The sequence below is a fragment of the Astatotilapia calliptera genome, chromosome 7 (assembly GCF_900246225.1).
Source record: "Astatotilapia calliptera chromosome 7, fAstCal1.2, whole genome shotgun sequence".
NCBI lineage: Eukaryota > Metazoa > Chordata > Actinopteri > Cichliformes > Cichlidae > Astatotilapia > Astatotilapia calliptera.
This window is the reverse complement of record NC_039308.1, coordinates 38173326-38195368: the sequence shown is the minus strand read 5'-3', so window position 1 is coordinate 38195368 and position 22043 is coordinate 38173326. Positions and strand designations below refer to the sequence as shown.

General features: G+C 40.9%; 1 protein-coding gene across 1 annotated transcript in view; it reads left to right on the top strand.

Moving 5' to 3' along the window:
- Positions 1 to 22043, top strand: part of LOC113026171 (scavenger receptor cysteine-rich type 1 protein M160-like) — a 47271-nt gene that overhangs the window by 5540 nt on the left and 19688 nt on the right. Inside the window, exons 4-7 of the mRNA XM_026174647.1 lie at positions 591 to 896; positions 974 to 1261; positions 3650 to 3955; positions 4034 to 4324. Of these exons, the coding sequence (XP_026030432.1) occupies positions 591 to 896; positions 974 to 1261; positions 3650 to 3955; positions 4034 to 4324 (1191 nt within the window). The remainder of the gene's footprint in view (positions 1 to 590; positions 897 to 973; positions 1262 to 3649; positions 3956 to 4033; positions 4325 to 22043) is intronic.

Here is a 22043-nt window from a genome sequence, read left to right as displayed (position 1 = left end):
GCAACACGTTCACATCAGCTTCTCAGGAGTCACAACAGAGAAAACTTTAGGATTCATCTGGACCAACCACCTCTCTCAAAGGTCTCTTTCAGTTTTCTGAACCACCGTGTCCCATCAGTACCTTCTTATCTGTCCTCATGACAAACAACAAAAACATGCTATCCACTAATTACAACAAATCCCATTGTACACACCCAGACTGTAGAAAGTCTTTGCTGACAAGCAGCATCTGATTGTTGTGACCTGGCTACTGTGGAGGTCTGCTCCATGTGTGTTTGAAAACACACTAAAATCAAAGATAGAGGCTATGTTTCCAGTCCAAAGTATAAATGAACACATCCAAGTAAAAAAGGAGCTACAAGGCAGATTTGAGTATAAAAAAATGGAATACGTAAAGTCATAAGAGGCTAATATCATTAAGAATAAAAAGAAGCAAGTTTTGAACATTGTCAACATGTAATGCATGTTAATGATGAAGTCTAATCAGAATTGTGCTGAGTTTGAGTCAGTGAATAGTTGTTTGCTGCCATCTTTTTTTTGTGTGTCTGCTGTCTCTGATCTCTCTGTTTGATCTTCTCTGATGTCTCCAGACTCTGTCAGGCTGCTGAATGGTTCCAGTCTGTGTTCAGGCAGACTGGAGGTGAAGTCTGACCAGAGCTGGTCCTCAGTGTGTGAAGCTGACTTTGACCAGCAGGATGCAGAGGTGGTCTGTAGGGAGCTCGGCTGTGGGCCTCCTTCGGTCCTCCAGGGGGCGCTCTATGGAGAAGTGGAGGTTCCAGTGTGGAGCAAAGAGTTCCAGTGCGGAGGCCATGAGTCTGCTCTCCTGGACTGTAGAAGCTCAGGCTCAGCTAGAAACAGCTGCTCACCTGGCAAAGCTGTTGGACTCAGCTGCTCAGGTAGAAGAGGAGCTGCAGCTTTGATGTGGTTCAAACTCACTTTATTATTTTACTGATGACTCTCTGCTTTCTGTTAGAGCCTGATGATGTCAGGTTGGTGGGAGGAGCCAGTCGCTGTGCAGGTACACTGGAGCTGAAACATCTGGGAGAGTGGAGACCAATGTTTGAGTTTCGCTGGACGCTGAAAGAGGCAGCTCCTATTTGTGAACATCTGGACTGTGGTTCTGCTGTTTCTTTACAACACACCGAGTCATCATTAAAATTTAGCTGGAGTATCAAACCTGACTGTGTTCAGTCCAGATCTACTCTGAGAGAGTGCACAACATCGGGTTACTACAACCCCATCCTGAATCTTACCTGCGCAGGTAAATATATTTTTGTTGTTCTTCAAATCAGATCAATTCAATTTTATTTACATACAGCCAAGTCACAACAGGAGATATGCTTTATATTGTAAGGTAATGACCCTACAATAATACAGAGAAAGGCTCAGCAATCATATGACCCTTATAAGCAAGCACTGTGGTGACAGTGGGAAGGAAAAAAACTCCCTTTTAACAGGTGTTTTTTCCTTCACTTATTATGTGTTTGCACACCTCTCTGCAGGAGATTTCTTCCTCTGAAAAGGGAGTTTTTTCCTTCCCACTGTAATAGTGCTTGTTTATAAGGGTCATATGATTGCTGACCTTTTCTCTGTTTTCTCTATATTATTGTAGGGTGTACCTTACAACATAAACATCCTTGAGGTGACTGACATCATGATTTGGCACTGTATAAATAAAATTTAACATGTGTTAGATTGATTGGTGATTTGAAAGTAGCCATAGGTGTTATCATGCACAGGGATGCCTCTTTTAACACTGTATCCTGTTCAAGATTTAGCTTCCTTTGACCATGACTGTTGGTATAGGCTCCGCCCTCTCAGAAATCTGAACCGAATGGATGGAAGAAAATGGAGAGACTGGTCTTCTAAATAATCACACCACTGATCATGCCTCTATGAACTATAATTTTTACAGTTACAAGTTACCAAAAAAATTCAAAGAATTTGAAAACGAACATATCAGAGGTTTAAAAGCTAATAATTTCAGTTCCTCCTCTTACAAGACATTGCCCGATTGCATATTTTCACATTACAGTTAGAGCTGGGCGATATGAGATTTTTTCATATCACGATATGTTTTTTTCATTTCAGGCGATAACGATATATATCACGATATAAGCCAAATAACTATATTTGTAAGATTTAAATGTGCCGTTGCTCACAAGTAAAATGTGAAATAATCAGCAGCTTGTTTTTATTTAAATATTTATTTCCCATAATAAGTTCAACAGGGTAGATGTACTTAAGGAACATGAGACTTTTTCAGATAAATAAAGGCAAATATTGCAAACTACACAAAAGGCAGCCGCTAAAGCGTTTAAGTTTCAAAATAGAACAAACGAAACAGACTACTAAATTGTCAATTCCACTTAGAAACAAAATATTAATTCTAAAAATAAATCTTAGTTTGTTTTACAGAAGAACAGACAAAACTGGCTAACTTTTGTCAATATCAAATAAACTGAGAACTAAAAGGAAATTCTCAATCTCTCCTTGTTGTATAGCTTAGCTTTTCAAACAGTTTTAACAGTTACTTTAGTCTGACAAAAGCCGAATGACGAATTAGCGCTTCCAGTCAGAGACTGAGGCTACGTCCACACGTATACGGGTATTTTTGAAAACGGAGATTTTCCGTTTTCGTTTTAAAAAATAATCCCGTCCACACATAAAGGCAGAAATGAAGGAAAACGCTGCTATGAACATGCCAAAGCAGCAGGTGGCGCTAGATTCCTAACCGTGCAGAAATATTGGCCAATCAGAAGTCTAGAAGCCTCGGTGGGAAAAAGTAAACAAAGCTGGGGCATAGAAGCAGAACCGAGTCGTATGTGTGGAGGGACAGTAACTGTGTGTATATGTAAGCATTTAAACACTGCAGAGAGTAGAATTAACAGTAACAGTATTGTAGAAATTCATTTCACCGAAACAATAACGTGGCGCACAGTGTGACGCATGTACCGCTTTATTGTATTTCCAGACTTGCTTTCGGCACAATTTACAGTGCACGCTACTCTGTTTTTTGTCAGACTTGAAATAGCCGAAATACCTTCACACTACGGAACTTCTATGGCTCTTCTGTTCGACAATCTCTCCGGCATTGGAACCATCATCTGTTTTCTCTTCGGTAACCTTCGGTCACGCTCGGTTGATTTTTCTAGTCGGCACACTCATTTCCTCCATTACGCGCTGGCTCCATTACCCGCTGGCTGCTTCCCAAACAAACACACGTGCGGCTTGGCACTTGTGCTGTACGTAACAAGTCACGCGACGTGACGCTGCGGCTGTGATTGGTTCGGCTCTGCGCTACTTAATTTGGATTGGCTGACCTTTTTTTTTTTTTTTTTTTTTTTAAGAGGACAAGAGCGGCGAGGTCTATTGCGATAGCTTAATTTCTCTATCGAGTAAAAGTTATATCGCGATACATATCATTATCGTTCTATCGCCCAGCTCTAATTACAGTTAAACGTTTTTGACCTGCTTCTGAAGAAATAAAATGAGCTGAATGTAATTTTAAAGATGTGTTCTGTTGTTAATGATGAAGTCATGTTGAGTTGTGCTGAGTTTGAATCAGTGAATAGTTGTTTGCTGCCATCTTTTTCTTGTGTGTCTGCTGTCTCTGATCTCTCTGTTTGATCTTCTCTGATTTCTCCAGACTCTGTCAGGCTGCTGAATGGTTCCAGTCTGTGTTCAGGCAGACTGGAGGTGAAGTCTAACCAGAGCTGGTCCTCAGTGTGTGAAGCTGACTTTGACCAGCAGGATGCAGAGGTGGTCTGTAGGGAGCTCGGCTGTGGGCCTCCATCGGTCCTCCAAGGGGTGCTCTATGAAGAAGTGGAGGCTCCAGTGTGGAGCAAAGAGTTCCAGTGTGGAGGCCATGAGTCTGCTCTCCTGTACTGTAGAAGCTCAGGCTCAGCTAGAAACAGCTGCTCACCTGGCAAAGCTGTTGGACTCACCTGCTCAGGTAGAAGAGGAGCTGCAGCTTTGATGTGGTTCAAACTCACTTTATTATTTTACTGATGACTCTTTGCTTTCTGTTCAGAGCCTGATGATGTCAGGTTGGTGGGAGGAGCCAATAACTGTGAGGGCATGATGGAGCTGAGACATCTGGGAGAGTGGAGAACAGTGTCTGCCTTTAGCTGGACGCTGAAAGATGCAGCTTTTGTGTGTAAACATCTGGACTGTGGCTCTGCTGTTTCTGTTGACTCAAGACATGAGTCTTTAAAGAGACCTGCATGGTGGATCAAATATGATTGTGTTCACGTCAGATCTGCACTGAAGGACTGTACAGCATCAAGTTACCATTCCTTCATCCTGAACATCACCTGCTCAGGTAAAATATGTATGACATAATTTAAGACGGTAATGTAGCAGGTTAACATACACAGTAGCAGGAATAGCAGCTGACTGTCTCCAGCCATCATGAAGGCTGACATTTAGAAGTACTCTGAAGGAACCTCTGACCAGTCTGAAAGGACTCTTTCAGCCTAACAGTTTTTTAGTTGCTGATTACAGCAGCTGTTTATGAAGTAATGTGCTCGAACAGCAACTATGCTAACACAAATCACAGCTAGGTCTAGAAAGGTGAACTTAGGGCATGGGCTAATATGGAAGTGGAGATTTGTGAACTGGACCAAGAAACTGAACAGACAGTAGGGCTGCCACAAACGATTATTTTGATAGTCGACTAGTCACCGATTATTTTTGCGATTAGTCGACTAATCAGATCATCATCCATTGAATGTAAAACATACAGCTTATTGCACCAGCAGCATCTGCATCTGCTCTTATCATTCTCCATCATTAGCTTACAGCTTTAAGTGTTTAAGGTCTGTGCTAACTAAAAATAAAGACAAGATGATAGTTTATTAAATTTTAATGAAATTTGCAGATTGTTTTGGTGAAGTTTAATAAACTCCTTGCTATCTAAAATATAACAGGACACCGGAGTATATTCTTGAGCATCTCACATTTCTGATAATCAGTTGTCAGCTTGACGTTTATTCAGCTGTGTAAAAACTATAACCTTAATCTCAGCCAAACCGATTTACTCAGGAACAAATAAAATACTAAAAAAAAAAAGCCAAACAATAACATTTTTAAGTTATCTAAGTGACTTATATATGTTTAACCTGAGTAGGGGAAGACGGCCGTGGGTATGAAAACGATTTCCCCGGAGTCCGCGGTTCTCAGGGGCTCTAGGGAGCCTTGCCGCCGGCTAGCTATCGAGCTAGTGGGTAACAGACATTGGAGCGCTTTTGAAAATATGTGGTGTCTTGATAAACTGAGCAGATATTTCAGGTTTCCACAGCTACATTCTCGCCTGAAAACATGTTAAACGTTTATTTTGTGACCCAGAAAGAATAATAAGAGTAATATTAAAACTAACTAGCTGCCGCCATTGTTGAAAATTGAGCTGGGCTTCGCTATGAATTCTGGGACAGAGCTACTTCTTCTTCTTCGGGGTTTAACGGCAGCTGGCATCCTTGTACATGCAGTGCTGCCATCTTCTGTTTCAGTCCGTTATTACACTCTTAAATACTACTACTTATTCCTGCGTCTTTTGTGATCTTACAAAGCTTCAAACGACGTGTCGACTATTAAATCAGTCGTCGACGATTTTGATAGTCGACGTAATCGTGACTAGTCGACTAATCGTGGCAGCCCTAACAGACAGTAAGACGAGGTGGGAGATACAGGAACAAATGATGAGACATCATTTGAGATGAGGCATCAGTGATGGTACAGTTGGCTGGAACTACTCAATAGAAATTAGTTCTTGTTAACATGATAGTGGCAGGTGTCTCTAATCCAGGTGTAGGCAACTCCAAGCCTCAAGAGCCGGTGTCCTGCAGGTTTTAGATATCCCCCTGGGTCATCACACCTGAATAAAAGGATTAGTTTATTAGCAGGCATCTGGAGAACTATGCGACACGTTGAGGAGGTAAATCAGCAATTTGAATCAGCTATGTTGGACCAAGGACACATCTAAAACCTGCAGGAAATCCTAACCCTAACCCTACCCTTGAGGTCTGGCGTTGCCTACCCCTGCCCTAATCCTACCCACAGATCACACTCATTATTTTACAGCAATGCAAAAAATACTGGACCAATTGTAGGTTTATAGGAGCGTTGGAGCAAAGCACAATAAAAAAAGATCAGAGCTAGAAATCTTTAAATGACTACCATTACTAAATACAACAACAAACAAAAAGTACATCTACAGCCACTGTTACATAACGCTGAACCCTTCTTTGAATAAAACTGAATTCAGTTAACAATTCCCCTCCCTAAGTTGTTTCCTTAATTATCTAGTTTTTGTCTCTTCTTTTTAGTGAAAGAAGGACAAAGGGTTATAAATCTTAAAATTGGCATTTGTGGATTGAGCAGAGAAATCCACTTTTTTTTTCACCAACACGAAAAACAGTCATGATCAATAAATCAACATGGGTATGAGTCACAAGTTTTATCACTTCCCCTAAATGATGCAAAGAGGACAAAACTAAGGTTACATTCACATGTACACAGGTATTTTTTCTTTTAAACATGTTCCTTTCTTTGTGTTTTGGCCTTTCATTCAGTATTTTGGATGAAAGTATTTTGGACGAAACAGTATTTTGGATCAACAAAAAAGATTTTCATAACCTGGGTGAAGATTTTCAGAAACGTAGTATTTGTGTTGATGTGTGGCAGACAACAACAGAGATTTTTTTTCTCACAAAATCAGAGGCGTGCACCTGTATCTCCATTTTGTCATGCCAGACACTGCACCATACACCATGACTGGGGGCTTTTGAATGGCTAATATTTTTTTCATTATTTGTGTTTTATCACCACCTGTTGCTTGCTGTGCTCATGGCAGCACTTCATAGTGATGATGATGATGATGCTCCCAATCCACTGGTTTCCAAACCCTTCCAAGTGTCAACTGCTACCTTACTCAGAATAAATAAACCAGCCAGGCAACCATTTTTGATCTTTGTTACGTACAGTCATCACTACTTCTGGATGCCTTTTTTGGGTATCTGCCCCGGCCGAAAGCTGCTCCCATTCCCCTGTCAGGCCTTTCCTTAACTACAGCCTCAATTCATGTTCAAGCCATCTGGCGTTATCCACTTAAAATGCTGTCAAACCTTAAATGAGGATGTGGCCCCAGCTATTGAATTGGAGATAAATTATCTGTTGGACTACACCTCCAAACATGTCCCGTCTGGTTCCCTGTTACCCTCCCCACCGGCTCTATAAGCTGTTCATTCTCCTTTTGGTGCCCCACCTTCCCTCCCCATTTTTGATTCATTCACTTATCATTAGTTCATGGGGAAGATTGTGTGAAATCTAAAATGAGGGTGTAGGACCAGGTAGTGAAAAAGACCAAGTCTTACTTCTTGCTGTGTTGTTGCACCTGTAAACTGGAAGATGGTAAATAGACTAGTTCATGTATAGCGCTTTGCAACTCTATCTGAGCACTCAGAGCACATTACTTTACTTGCCTCATTCACACCAGCACTTTTTTCTATCTAACATCCACACACATTCATACTCTGATGGATGCATCCGATAGCAATTTGGGGTTAGTATCTTGCCCAAGGAAATTTAGTGTGCAGACTGGGATCTAACCACCAACTTTCCAGTTAGTAATGGAGTACCACCTGAGATAGAGCCACCCCGACAAGGCTGTCTGCTATGGGTAATACACTGACTAGGCAAAAGTACCTCACACAACCACACTTAAAGACAACTGAACTACCAGTCTCACATTTACACACTTATCAATTTTGATGTAACCATATTTGAAATTTGAGCGTATATGAAATCCTCTCCCCCCCTTACTTTCAAACAGGTGATAATTTCAATAACTTAATCGTCATAGATCAGTAACTGAGTCAACAGAGCTAATATGGAGCTGACTCATGGAGCAAATAATCGGCTGAATTTAGCCATTCTTCAGATAAATAGTCTAATAGCCTAAATAGACCGCAACTGCAGTTATCAATTCCAACTGAAATTATTTCAGTTTGTCCTCAATAAATTACTGTTTAACATTATTTTATAGCCCTTAGAATATTCTAGAATGTACCAGATACATTTTGATTACATCAGGTACTGAGCAAAGGCATGCTTATAACTACTTACCAGGAGATAGCCAGGGCCAACCAACATTAGCAATTAGAGCAGGGCGATATGACCAAAAATATTTATCACGATATACATCTGAAAATTTGCAATAACGATGTAGCTGACGATATAATTGACACTAGACAAAACACTTTACAACTCCTCAACTTTATTAGTTCAAAAAACCCATCAATGTATTTTCACTTAAACAAGCTGCTGTTTTTTATGTGCATTAAAGTTATATAAAAATTTAACAGTGCAAATGCAAATTCCTTGCTGACAGTTTAACCAAAACCTAAAAAGAGGTTATACACACACAATACGGTAATATTATGTTGAAGCACAGTACGTATCACTCCTCGAGGCTCCTGCCTTACGATAGCCGTAATGCTCCGACAATCCATCAAGCTTAGCAAAGTCGTACTAAAACATTTGACAGTGCTGTGTACGACATAAAATCATTTTGAGGTCAGTAAACACAACCAGAATTCATACATAAGGCACACGGGATTATAAGGGGCACTGTGGATTTTCAGAAAAATCAAAGGATTGATTTTAAGTGTGCCGTATTTTCCAAAAAACACGGTAATAACGACGGCCCGCTTGCATGCTCTACCAAAAATAGTGCTTTGTTGTGTATCTGACAGACGAAAGCTAAACCAGTTCCACACCACTGAAGTTGCAGCATTTTTACAAACCAATTCTGGTTCATCCGTTTCATTCAACGATCCGCTTTCGCCCTTCTCATTCTCCGTCGGCGACATGCTTTTTCCGCCATGTGCATATGAAAACAAAGGCAGTGCACATGCGCGTTTTACCCTTATTCTATCACAATATTTCATTTTCTTATCGTTGCCCAACATTATACTGGTATTACCATGAATGGTATGATATGGCCTAGCCCCAGTAGCAGATACGGCCGACACGGGTGGTTGCCCGGGGCGGCATCGTGGTGGGGGACGCCATCACAGACATCGGCAAAAAAAAGGTTGCTCGCACTCTGCTGCTGACCCTACATCAGCCAGCGCATTTTGGAGATGGCATAGGCACCGATCGGTTTTCTATCACCCATTTGCTGGGAGCAAGGCTGGACTGGGACAAAAAATCGGCCCGGGCATTTTGACTAGAGACCGGCCCACCAGGATAAAGATTGAAAATGTGACGTCATTCAGGGGTAAAACCGCAAAGGATTCTGGGAACTTGTGGCAAGAGGTACTAGCGCACGCAGGCTTTCAATTGAACTCAGTTACACAGCGATAAAAAGAAACACAAAAATGTCAAGAAGCTGTTGTATTATTAACTGCAACAGCCGGTCGCATGACAGCCACGGGAAGCCGATCTTTTTTTTTTTTTAAATCGGATTACGTCGTTGAAGAGAAATGTTTTAAGCCATGTTTCCGAAGTAAGAGCCGACGGATGGTCTGGATATACCAAATATAACGTCCCAGAACACTCCAGCTCACATGTTAGTCTGCTCCAAGCATTCCCACAAAGGTCAGAGTTTTTTAGTCGTTAATGCGTCATTTTTCTTAACATAATTGGTGATATAGGTTACAAGCAAGTCTGGCGCTGAACAGAAATTGTCGCGCTATGCTCCTTTGTTTATTGTGCATAAATAGTGAATTGTCTTGACACAATATTGCGTTTCAGTTCTGTTATTACCATGGTACATTGACAAAAACATATACTTTTATTCACAGGATAAAACAGTTGTTTTGTATCACTAATTGTCCAGTGCGATTACAAGATACAATATTATTGTCACTGCTACATTTCTGTAATGAACCAGAAATTATTTCCACTACTAATTAATTACCGTTGAGCTCAAAGGTCCTATTAATAAACGGTTAACGAATGTGTATTTATGACGATGATTTGTGAGACTGGTAAACTTACCTTTGTTCGTACAATGGTCTTTACACGGTGCGTTTCAAGTCCTGCACCCATCCATCGGTAAACTGTACCTGGGCTTGTTGCAGTGACCTGAAGTTACTAAACTTCATGAGTGTATGCACTCACTCCAAGAACCGTATGATTATAAATATGAGCGTGGTGAAAGTTGGGCAGCACGCTAACGTCTTTTGTCCCTCTGTGTGCTCGTAAGGGTCTGACCCTTTCACACCTTTGATTTTTTTCCTCGTATCTTTTCTTTGTCTTTTCGTCGAGTCTGTCTTTGTACGGACCGGCATTGTTCTCCTTTTGTTTTGTACATACCTTTTTTGTGCGGCAAAGAAAAAACAAGAAGGTATTGGAACCGGAAAATGAACGTTTTGCGGTGCTGCAAATGCTTGCATTTGATGCGGTACTTGGATTGTTTTGCCACGAGTTCCCGGCATGCAATGCGCGAAAACAAGGGGGCGGGTGCATTCGGCCTCCTCGGCTGTAATTGGTCCAGCCCAGAGTCGATCATGACCAATTGGCCAATCCAACACCTTTCATTATATATACCCTTCCTAAAAAAAAAAAAAAAAAAAAAATCCATCGGCCCATAAAAACAAAAGTTCGCCAGCGGCCCACCGGGCAAATGCCCGGTATGCCTGATGGCCAGTCCAGCTATGGCTGGGAGTAACGATGTGTTCACACCGAACGTGATAGATGCGATCAAAACGCGCCAGATTCACACCTCGACGCGTGTCCAACGCGAATTCATCGCGTGTCAAACCTGAAATGTGGGAGGAAGTTATGCCAGACGGTATCTTTGCAAGATGGCAGCTGTCGAGCTAGCACTTGAAGAGAGAGTCTCCCTTCTCTATTCACCGTGGAGAGCAGAGCAGCAGCGTAAAAGACGTCCTCGCCGTACCTGGGTCCATCAGATCCTGCAGAGGCGTGAGCAGTTTGGTGAGTTTCACCACTTGCTCCACGAGCTGCGCCTGGATGACGGCCGCTTTCAGCGATACCACCATCTTTCCCTCGCTCAGTTTGAGGACCTGCTGTCCCACGTTGGTCCCAGTATCGCCAAGACACCAACTACAGGCAGAGCGCCTGTCCATCTGCCTGCGGTTAGTAAAAGTGTTTAATACGGTAGTCCTTTATTGATACCTGTGCTAATATATGCTAAACTATTGTTTATACACTGCTAACATGGATGTGGTATGCTAACAGTGAATGCTGTTGGTGTTTACTGAAAGCAAACTGTGGTACAGAGACGACTATTTATAATATTTCTAGTGATTTATGCTGTTATCAGTGTTTGCAATGATAGCATGGCTGTGGTGTCATATCAATGTATGCTCTCGGTGTTTGCTGATATCAAACTGGTATGAGGACCACTCTGGGTTAATCTTTGTAGTGATACTCACTCCTTTTTTTTTTTTTATTTAGACCTGGTTTAATTCTGGGATAGTTGAATATTTGTATATAATCCCTGCAGCTGTCAGACTCTATAACAGGGGTCACCAGCCTTTATTAAAACTGAGAGGCAGATAAAATTGTGAACAGTTTTTAGTTATATGGTTCTATCTAGCATATTTTATCTTGATATGCTGTCTTATCACAGCATATTTTTTTCCAAAATATTAACAATGATTTAAGCAAGGAAAGGGCTACATGTCAACACACAACTCTTTATTTCTATTAATGTCTTACTTCATTCCTACCTGATTGACATGTTTAGGAATTATGAGTGATTGGCTCACTGTAGTTGTAAAAGTTGCTACCAATCAAATTATGATACGTTAAAGTTAAAACAAAACACAACTGACTGTTTTAGATATCATCTAATATACATTTTGTAATTATCCTTATAATTACAAAATGTTTTATGTAAGATTTAAGTTTTGTGATTTAAATCTGACATCACAAAAGTATTTTGGAATTTGAATAATGTATCTTGTAACTGCAGTACACATAATACTGATTTTGAACAATTTTGTCCAGGTTCCTTGCCACCGGGGACTTCTTTAGGACCATCGCGTTCAGTTTCAGAGTCGGTGTGTCCACGGTGAGCCAGATCACCCCCCAGGTAGCAATGGCCATCTGGGACTGTCTAGTGGACGGCTGTGCCTTCACCTGGAGACTGGCGGTCCATCACAGAGGGATTCCAGGAGCGCTGGAACTTTCCTCTCTGCTGTGCAGCTCTGGATGGGAAGCACGTCCAGACAAAGGCACCCCATATATCATATAGGAGACACACACATTGATATACACTAAATATTTATTCCATTTCTTTTTTTGTGGTGCCCACATTTATGCACCTGCTTGATTTTGTTTAAACAATTATTGCACACTTTCTGTAAATCCAGTGAACTTCTTTTCACTTCTCAAATATCACTGTGTGTGTCTCCTGTATGATATTTAACTGACATTTTTTGTTGTAACAACCAACGATTTATATAGGAAAATAATGTCTATTAACAAGGTTGCCCAAACTTTTGCATCCCACTGTATTAGTATATTTTGTCATTAGTATAATATGAAATAAATTCTACATGTGTCAAGTCGTGTGCCAACATTTGCTGTGTAGTAGAACTGAGACATTAGTCTTTATAAAAATTTATTTTAAGTAATATTAAAATTCTCAAACAGAAAAACATTAAACATAAATATATAAAATATAAGTATTTACAGAGAGACAGGAATAAAAAGGACCAGCTGCTCTCCAGAGCAGGAACAAGGCTGAGGAGGAAATGCTCCATTGGAGACTGGTGTGGCCTCTTCAGGGACACCAGGATGGCCAGCTCCACCACCGATGGACCGTCCTGGGACCCATCCTTCATCTGCCTCGGAGCCGTCCTCCTCTGTGGGCCTGTAAAACACAGCACAAAACACAAAGAAATGAGAAGGCTGCTACTAGATTTTCATTTTCAACATTGAAAAAATCTGTTATAAACAGATTGGTTGTAGATATTTAAAGATATTAAAGATATTTAACGATATATAAAGGTAATCACAAGGGAATCCCACCAAGTAAAAAGTTATCAGTGCTTGCTGTACATCTGATGCTACAATTACATGAGCAGGAGCTCAGGGACTGGGGAGCCAGGAGAAGCAACAGGGGATGCTCTGCTGCAGAATCAGTTGGTTCTATCAAGTAAATATTAAATGTTAACAGATTGAATACAATAATCAAAGAGAAAGTATATACAGTGGTCCCTCATTTACTGCAGCAGGGGTTCTCAGAATAACTAGCCCCTCGCTACGGACTTTATACACTTTTTCCCCCACACACATGAACATTAGTCACAGTTCTCATAAGTTGATTCTCAAAGTGCAAACCTTTGTAGATTGCAAAACGTAAAAGTAGCAATGACGGATGAACAGCGGGACCACTGTGTGCTGTTTATTAATAAACAATAACATATATTCCTATATGACAATATGCATAAAAGCAGAACGTTATTTGTACATCAGTGGGAAAATAGTGGTGGCTTGCTAGCTTTTGGGCAGCTTCCTAAAAGCTAGCAAGAGCATCTGGCTGCAGCCACTGGGGAGCGCCATATTGCGACCTCCACACTAACCGGAAACACGTAACTTCAGTTAAATCGACTTTGACAGCGAAAACTAAATTGTATTTTTGTTACTATTGATGCTGCTGACAAATACATTTGATTCTAAGTGGGGTTTTTTTAACAGTCTGGGTTTATTAAAAAAAAAAATCACCATTCCTCCAGCTTTTTCGTGGCCAAAAGTGTCCATGTGTTATATTTTTGTTTCTTTGCTACTTTTTCTGCATAAAGTTTTTTCACAAATATAAAATAGTCATTACGTTTTACATTTTTAATCCTTCAAACACCCTTTTCTAGTACAATGCACTTGTTTGAAGACAACCTCAAACCCACCATCTCATATATCAGCAGTGCTACTGGAAATTATTGTACAGTGATCCCTCGCTGTAACGCGGTTCACCTTTCACGGACTCGCTGATTTTTTTATTTTATTTTTTTTAACAGCAAATTGTTTTGTGCGTTCTGATTGCTGTAGACCATTGTCAATCAATCTAGTGCTGTGTCTTCTGCACGGCAGCAGTCCCCAACACCCAGGCCCGTTTGGTACTGGGCCGCGAGAGTTGAGGCTCGGGTGTGAAGTGTATGGTTTTCAGGGTTTTTAATCGTTAAGTTGGGTTCCCTGGGTCTTTTCCCGTGTTGTAGCCGTGTGTCTCAATGTTGTTGGTGCATTTCAGGAGGACACTGCTAATAAAGTTACACAATCACACAGTGAATTTGCGTTTATTATCATATTTACAAAATACTACAGTTTTTGTCTTTGTCTGTATCATTTTATTTTGTTGTATTTATCCGCGACACCTTAAAGGCCGGTCCGTGAAAATATTTTCTGACATTAAACTGGTCCGTGGTGCAAAAAAGGTTGGGGAGCGCTGCTGTACAGCACAGAATGAGTTTAGTTTGTCGAATTTATATAAATCTTCGATCGCTAGCAGTGTAACTCTGAAGTGCTGCACTGTATGTTTGTAAGTTTTCTCCCCGACAAACACAACAATGCCGACGAAACGTTTTGCACGGTTTCATTTTATAATGGACTTATGTTTCTACGAAGGTTTGAACTTTAAGAGTGTTTAAACAAAAGAAAAAAAGTGTGAAAATGTTTGTGCTTGTCTGAGGAAAGTGTATAAAGCATGTAGTGAGGTGTTTTTACAGTCTTAAAACAGCTAAAATAATTGTAAAAAATAAAGTTTACTACTTCGCAGATTTCACCTACCGCAGGTTATTTTTAGAATGTAACACCAGCGATAAACGAGGGACCACTGTATTATTAATAGTAGAGTCTGGGACATCTAATTGATTAACATCAACATTGATTATTGTTCACTATTATTTTTGTTCAAGGAGAGCCAAAAATACAAAACTCTCTCTCTACTTTTACCGACCTTAAACCGACACTTTAAATTAGCACCAGTCCTTTTCATCAAAACCAAAATTTTATCTACATTCTGTTTTTTACATTTTAAATCCCAGTTAGGTTATATATTACCAGTAGCTTTTATTTATTATTACCAGTAGCTTTTCAGATAAAACAGTAATAATGGTTTCATAAATCTTCGTATTTTTTTTTTTTTTTCATATAAGCATCAGGGACAAGGCTGTCTTGCAATTGTTGAGGTCACTATAGTGTGCGCCCTATTTCTTCAAGGATCACTCTTCATTTGTAGGTTTTAGTGGACTCCTACTACTGTGAAGTGGTTTTCATGGGACAGAGGCTTGTATTCCAAGATCTCGGAGATTGTAGAGATGAGCAGTGATGCCCTTCTTGCCATCTTTCCAGAAATATAAGTGATCTGGAAGCTGTTAGGCTTACTTACAGCAGCAGCACTTTTTGCACCTGCAGAAACTCCAGGACACATTTACTAACAGTGTTTGTTGCTGTTTGTGCTGCAGCTGCAGCTTTGAATTTTTTTTGAGAGTTAATATTTTGGCTATGGTGTCTTGTTATGAAATGTACAAGAGTAGAAGTGTTAGCACATGTGTCAAAGCTAAGTTTGACTGGGAAACTCAAAGCTCAATAGCCTGTATCAACAAAAATTCACTGCAGCCTGTGTAATATTTGATGCATCATAATTTATTCCAGTCTATCTTGCAAATACATGTTTGCGTTGCAATGTCATGCACAAACACACACAACTATTAGATCCTTAAGATCAAACCTGCGTCATTCTTTCGGTCCACTGCAGTGTAGCAGTCAAACAAGAAGAAGAAGAAGTGAAGTGGCCCCAAATGGCCAGGATAGAGATCAGAGGGTTAATGCGTAAAATGTATAAAAATATTATTGATTACAGGATAATACATTAATGTTAATATCAACAACAAGCTTTTTACTCTGAAGTTACAAGTATAAACAATGCTGTTACATTTACAGTTACACTTTTTACTATAAGTATGGACATAAAACAAGTGAACAACATTTTATAATAAGTTTAACTGGAATTCTGTACACTGAAAAACAAACACATAAAAACACAAACAAACAGCCAGTGCCTTCATCTGTCCATTAAATGTCAAACATCGCATTGACCCGTCCCTGCTCATCAGCACATGCTTTTAAAAAGAGCTCCATGTCCTCTGCAAACTGAAAAACAAAGAGGAAGAAGTCCCTCTACACAAACACAATGCAGATGACAGGCCAGGCGCAAACATCTATTGATCTGTTTGAATGCCTCTTCATCATGTTAGCCTTGAAGTTTTTTTTGTAAGAAGACTAAGACCACAGAGAGGGCATTTCATTTTCATGGACTTTCCACAAGCCACAGTTTCATTGAGCACAGAGGGTAGAGCACATGAATGTTCTACTGAAGATTCAGAAAATGGTTTAGATGCTGGAGACAAGACATCGAGAGGGAGGCGGGGCTCCACGGAGAGTTCAGTGGGGAGCAGTCCTGAATGCTGACATGACAATAATTGCCTTGCCATATCCCCACGCTGTATGACTGTCATGTTACAGACAGGGCAGTGAAAGTGCACCGGTATATCATTTTGTCTGTAACAGAGAAAAAAAAAAGAAAAAATAACAACATGTGTCATGATTCGGCTGTGTGGCAGGCAGGAGAGGACCCAAACGCAAACTCACGGAGACAAAACGTAAACTCAAAAACACAGCTTTAATGCTGGCAAAAAGTGAAACACAAAAACAGTACTAAACTAAACTGGGGAAGCTAAACATAAAGTATACCAGGAACCACGGGGAGAATCACACACAGCATGAGGGAGACTACGACACTGACAAAGAGAAACACAGAGCTTAAATACACAGAGGGTAGTGATGGGTCGTTCGCGAACGAAATGGCTCTTAGAGCCGGCTCTTTGACGTGAACGACGCGAGCCGGCTCCTTATCGCGAGCCGTCACGTGGGTTTTTTTTTTTTTTTTCTTTCTCTCAGCCTCTCTCTCGCACTTTTTTTCCGCTTCACTCTGCACGCGAGCCTTGTGCTTTACGCTGGGCAGAGGGGGGAGGGGCGGTAGTTACACTCAGTAGCACAGGAACAGAGCCAGAGAGAGAGAAAGAGAGGCAGGGACAACAACATTAGAAAGGTATAGTAATCATCCACAACTATTTTCAGTTGCAGATGATAAAGGATTGAGAAAGTTTATTCATGCAGGTCCATATGACAGAGAATATGCATGTTCTTTTAGTTTTCATATTATAATTTATATTTAATTGTGTTGTGGTTTGCAGTGTTTTGTGTTCTTTTCACTTTAAATTTGTGAAAGGAAAAAGCTGAAAATTTAAATAGTTAAAACTTGAAATGTGAATAGTTGATTTTTGTATTATATGATTTATTTATTACATTTTATGTGGAGTGAATAAATAAAAGTATATTTACGGTGGCCCCTAGAGACAAAGCACATACAAACTTCAAATCACGTACGAACTCTGAAGCATGTACAAACTCCAAAACACGTAAAAACACGTACAAACTCCAAAACACGTAAAAACTCCAAAACACGTACAAACTCAGAAGCACGTAAAAACTCAGAAGCATATAAAAACTCAGAAGCACATAAAAACTCAAAACACGTACAAAAGACAACAGAAGTGCTCCAGGATGCTGGGTGCAGTATTGAGCCTTTGTTATCTTGTGGCTACACAAGCCAGCAAGTACCAACGACCGGATTTGGTGTGTGGTAATAACAGGTAAATGAACTTTTTTTTAAATTATTTGAATATATATATGAGTGCCTGTGTATAAATACACAAACAATACACACATGCTTTCAATTGTGTAATTTAAGTGATCTAGTAGCTCTGCTTTGGAAGTTCAGTTCATGCTAGAAATGTGTTTTGGAGTTTGTACGTGTTTTGTCTCTAGGGGCCACCGCATATATTTATATATAAACATATATAAATAAAACCACTTGTTTTTATGTTAGTAATTCCTTTTGTGCATAATTTTATGTTATTGTTAATAATAAATTAATTAAAGCAACAAAACAACCTGAAGAGCCGGTTCAGAGCCGAAAGAGCCGGCTCTTTTTAGTGAGCCGAACCGAAAGAGCCGGATCTCTAAAAAGAGCCGGAAATCCCATCACTAACAGAGGGATAACGAGGGAATGAGACACAGAAGGGGAGCACAGCTGGGAGTAATCAGGCTGGACGAGACAGGGACACAAAACTAGAAACACTCACATGAGGCATGGACCTTCAAAGTAAAACAGGAAACACACTGACTGAATTCCAAAACATGCAAACTTAACAGCAACTGGGGAGACAGAACATAGGAACCTGAAACATGGTACAAAACATCAAAGTGGACATACCAGAACTTGACAACGTAAGACACAGACATGAAACACATGAAGAGCAGGGGAGTCTTAACATGGGTTGGAAACACAAGGGGGAACTAATAAGCAAATGAACCTAGGAGACCTAATGAGCTTAAACAATACTATAAACATCAAAATGAACTAAAACTCAAAACACTGGGTCATAAGACCCAGGATCGTGACAACATGTAATTTAAATGCAGTTGTATAGAATGCAGTCAGTTTATCTAACAATCAGATTGTACATATTAACAAAAATATCCAAGCCATCCTCAGTAATGAAAGCAAAATGGTGTGGATCACAAGAGCTGTCAAGAAATGTGGCGAACAGGAAAAAAATATTTAATAAAACACACTTTTTTCTCTCGCTGATGAATGCACTGAACTGTACAATGTGAAAAGCAACATTTAAGTCAACAAAGAGACTGCAGAAGTGCTGAAAAGAAGTGCATATTTATAACTTTAACTATGAGATATATTTAGTACCAACATACCTTTGAAGGCAAAGCATTTTTAATGTGTCCATTTATATGCTCCTCAATCTTTGCCGTGACAGTAGGGCTGAAAGTGGGGCACAGAGGGCAGTGAAACAGCCAACACGTGGTGCATTCCTGCAATTCTGGCTTGGAGGCAGAACTCCAAATTGATATTTGCATCTAAAACAGAGAGAAAAACAGATAAACATTATATACACATTTAAGTTCAGGTTTTAGCAGAAATAACACGTTACAGTTAGCATGTAAGAGATTTGGGAGAAAATTCTTTACAAAAACATAATTTACAATTTATTTGTGACAGCTACAGGGGTGGCTGTAGCTCAGGTGGCAGAGCAGGTCAGCCACTAATCAGAAGGTCGGTGGTTCGATCCCAAATATCCTTGGGCAAGATACTAACCCCGTGTTTGCCTACTGGTGGTGGTCAGAGGGCCCGGTGGCACCTGTGTCCGGCAGCCTCGCCTCTGTCAGTGCGCCCCAGGGCAGCTGTGGCTACAATGTAGCTTGCTATCGCCAGTGTGTGAATGGGTGAATGACTGAATGTAGTGTAAAGCGCTTTGGGGTCCTATGGACTAGAAAAGCGCTATACAAATGCAGGCCATTTACCATTTACCATACTATGGTAAATGGCCTTTTATATTGACATATAAAAGACAACTGAACAAAGGCTAACTAACATCTGGGCAATAAAACTGAATGGAATAGAGAATATTAGTATTTATACATATATAAAACTCTGTGACAACCTTTACAATGTTTTTGCAGGTGGAATGAGAGACATGAACAAAGTGCAATATGCAGTAAATGGAACAATGTGCATTGATGTTACAGATCGTGAAAAGTAGTGAAGTGAATTTGTTCATAACAAGCAAAAATCAAATACGTTTGAAACTGACCACTAAATGCTAATCAGAGGTGTCAAATGTGCACACATTCCTTACTAAAGTTTAGATACCTCGGGGGTCTGACCGTTGTTGTAACGCTAATAAAGTGCTAACGTAATCAGTGTAAGCAAACTAGATGATTCCTAGAATTATATAATTATAAACGGCAAATTTAGACATGAAAGACTATGTCCCAACCTTTACGATCCACTTGCAAGGTTTCCACAGTCGATGATCCATGCAGGAACGTATTTCTGCCTACTGTGGAGGTCACGTGTTTCCGGCTACTGTGGAGGTCACATGTTTCCGGTTAGTGTGGAGGTCCCAATATGGCGCTCCCCAGTGGCTGCAGCCAGACCCTTCTCAAAGCTAGCAGCTTCAGTCAAAACTTTCAAAAGAGAAATGAATGAACTTACCAGGTTGCCCGATCTCTTCACATATCTTCCTCCAAGCTTGGTCCTTTATATTCCTGTCTCGGTACAGAAAGCAGCTGGTGTCGTACAGCTCCGGGTGGTTTGCTACGGCGTTGATTAGCCTCTCCTCCATATTGAATTAAGTGTGAAGGGCTTTCGCTGGATCTGCTCCTTTGACCTAGGTCAGAGCCACGTCACCAGGCTCCTGATTGGTTGTCGCGGCGCGAATTGACGCTGAAGTTCAGATTTTTCCAACTCGAGCGGTAGACGCAATAAGCGCGAATTCACAAAATGCAACACAAAAACTGATGCGCGTGGTTTTATTCGCGAGTCAAACGCGCTGCTTTGACGCGCGTTTGACACGTTTTCGCGTTTTCACGACGCAAATCTGCTTCTGAATTTTCGCGGGACCCTCAATCGCGTGTCATCACCCTTCTCCATTGACTTTACATGTAAACCTGACGCTCTGGTCGCGTCTATCGCGTTTGGTGTGAACACACCATAAGGGCGCCCTCCGTTTGCGAGGTGCGCCTGCTGCTTGCGGCACAGGGAGGAGAGGCCGGGGCGGCGGGGGATTCTCTGGCTGGCTGGAGCAGCAGCTAATAACCAACTCGCAAAATAAAACAAAATAAAAACAAACCAACAAGTACGAAAACACCAGACATCATGATACGGACTTATAATTTGCACCAATGTTTTTTCGAAATTCTATACACGAAAAGCGAGCGCGAGAGCCCTCGGTGCGCCTGCTCGCTGCTGAAGTCAAAGTAAACTTTATTGTCATCTCTGCTACATACAGTCCAGTATATAGAGAGAAGAGACAATGGGGCTCCAGTTACAGCAGTGCAAGTAAACAAAGAATATATATAAGAAGAGTAAGAAAATAAATACAGTGGGGCAAAAAAGTATTTAGTCAGCCACCGATTGTGCAAGTTCCCCCACTTAAAATGATGACAGAGGTCAGTAATTTGCACCAGAGGTACACTTCAACTGTGAGAGACAGAATGTGAAAAAAAAATCCATGAATTCACATGGTAGGATTTGTAAAGAATTTATTTGTAAATCAGGGTGGAAAATAAGTATTTGGTCACCTCAAACAAGGAAAATCTCTGGCTCTCACAGACCTGTAACGTCTTCTGTAAGAAGCTTTTCTGTCCCCCACTCGTTACCTGTATGAATGGCACCTGTTTGAACTCATCATCTGTATCAAAGACACCTGTCCACAGCCTCAAACAGTCAGACTCCAAACTCCGCCATGGCCAAGACCAAAGAGCTTTCGAAGGACACCAGGAAAAGTATTGTAGACCTGCACCAGACTGGGAAGAGTGAATCTACAATAGGCAAGCAGCTTGGTGTGAAAAAATCAACTGTGGGAGCAATCATCAGAAAATGGAAGACATACAAGACCACTGATAATCTCCCTCGATCTGGGGCTCCACGCAAGATCTCATCCCGTGGGGTCAAAATGATCATGAGAACGGTGAGCAAAGATCCCAGAACCACACGGGGGGGACCTGGTGAATGACCTGCAGAGAGCTGGGACCAAAGTAACAAAGGTCACCATCAGTAACACACTACAACGGCAGGGAATCAAATCCCACAGTGCCAGACGTGTTCCGCTGCTGAAGCCAGTGCATGTCCAGGCCCGTCTGAAGTTTGCCAGAGAGCACATGGATGATACAGCAGAGGATTGGGAGAATGTCATGTGGTCAGATGAAACCAAAGTAGAACTTTTTGGTATAAACTCAACTCGTCGTGTTTGGAGGAAGAAGAATACTGAGTTGCATCCCAAGAACACCATACCTACTGTGAAGCATGGGGGTGGAAACATCATGCTATGGGGCTGTTTTTCTGCCAAGGGGACAGGACGACTGATCCGTGTTAAGGACAGAATGAATGGGGCCATGTATCGTGAGATTTTGAGCCAAAACCTCCT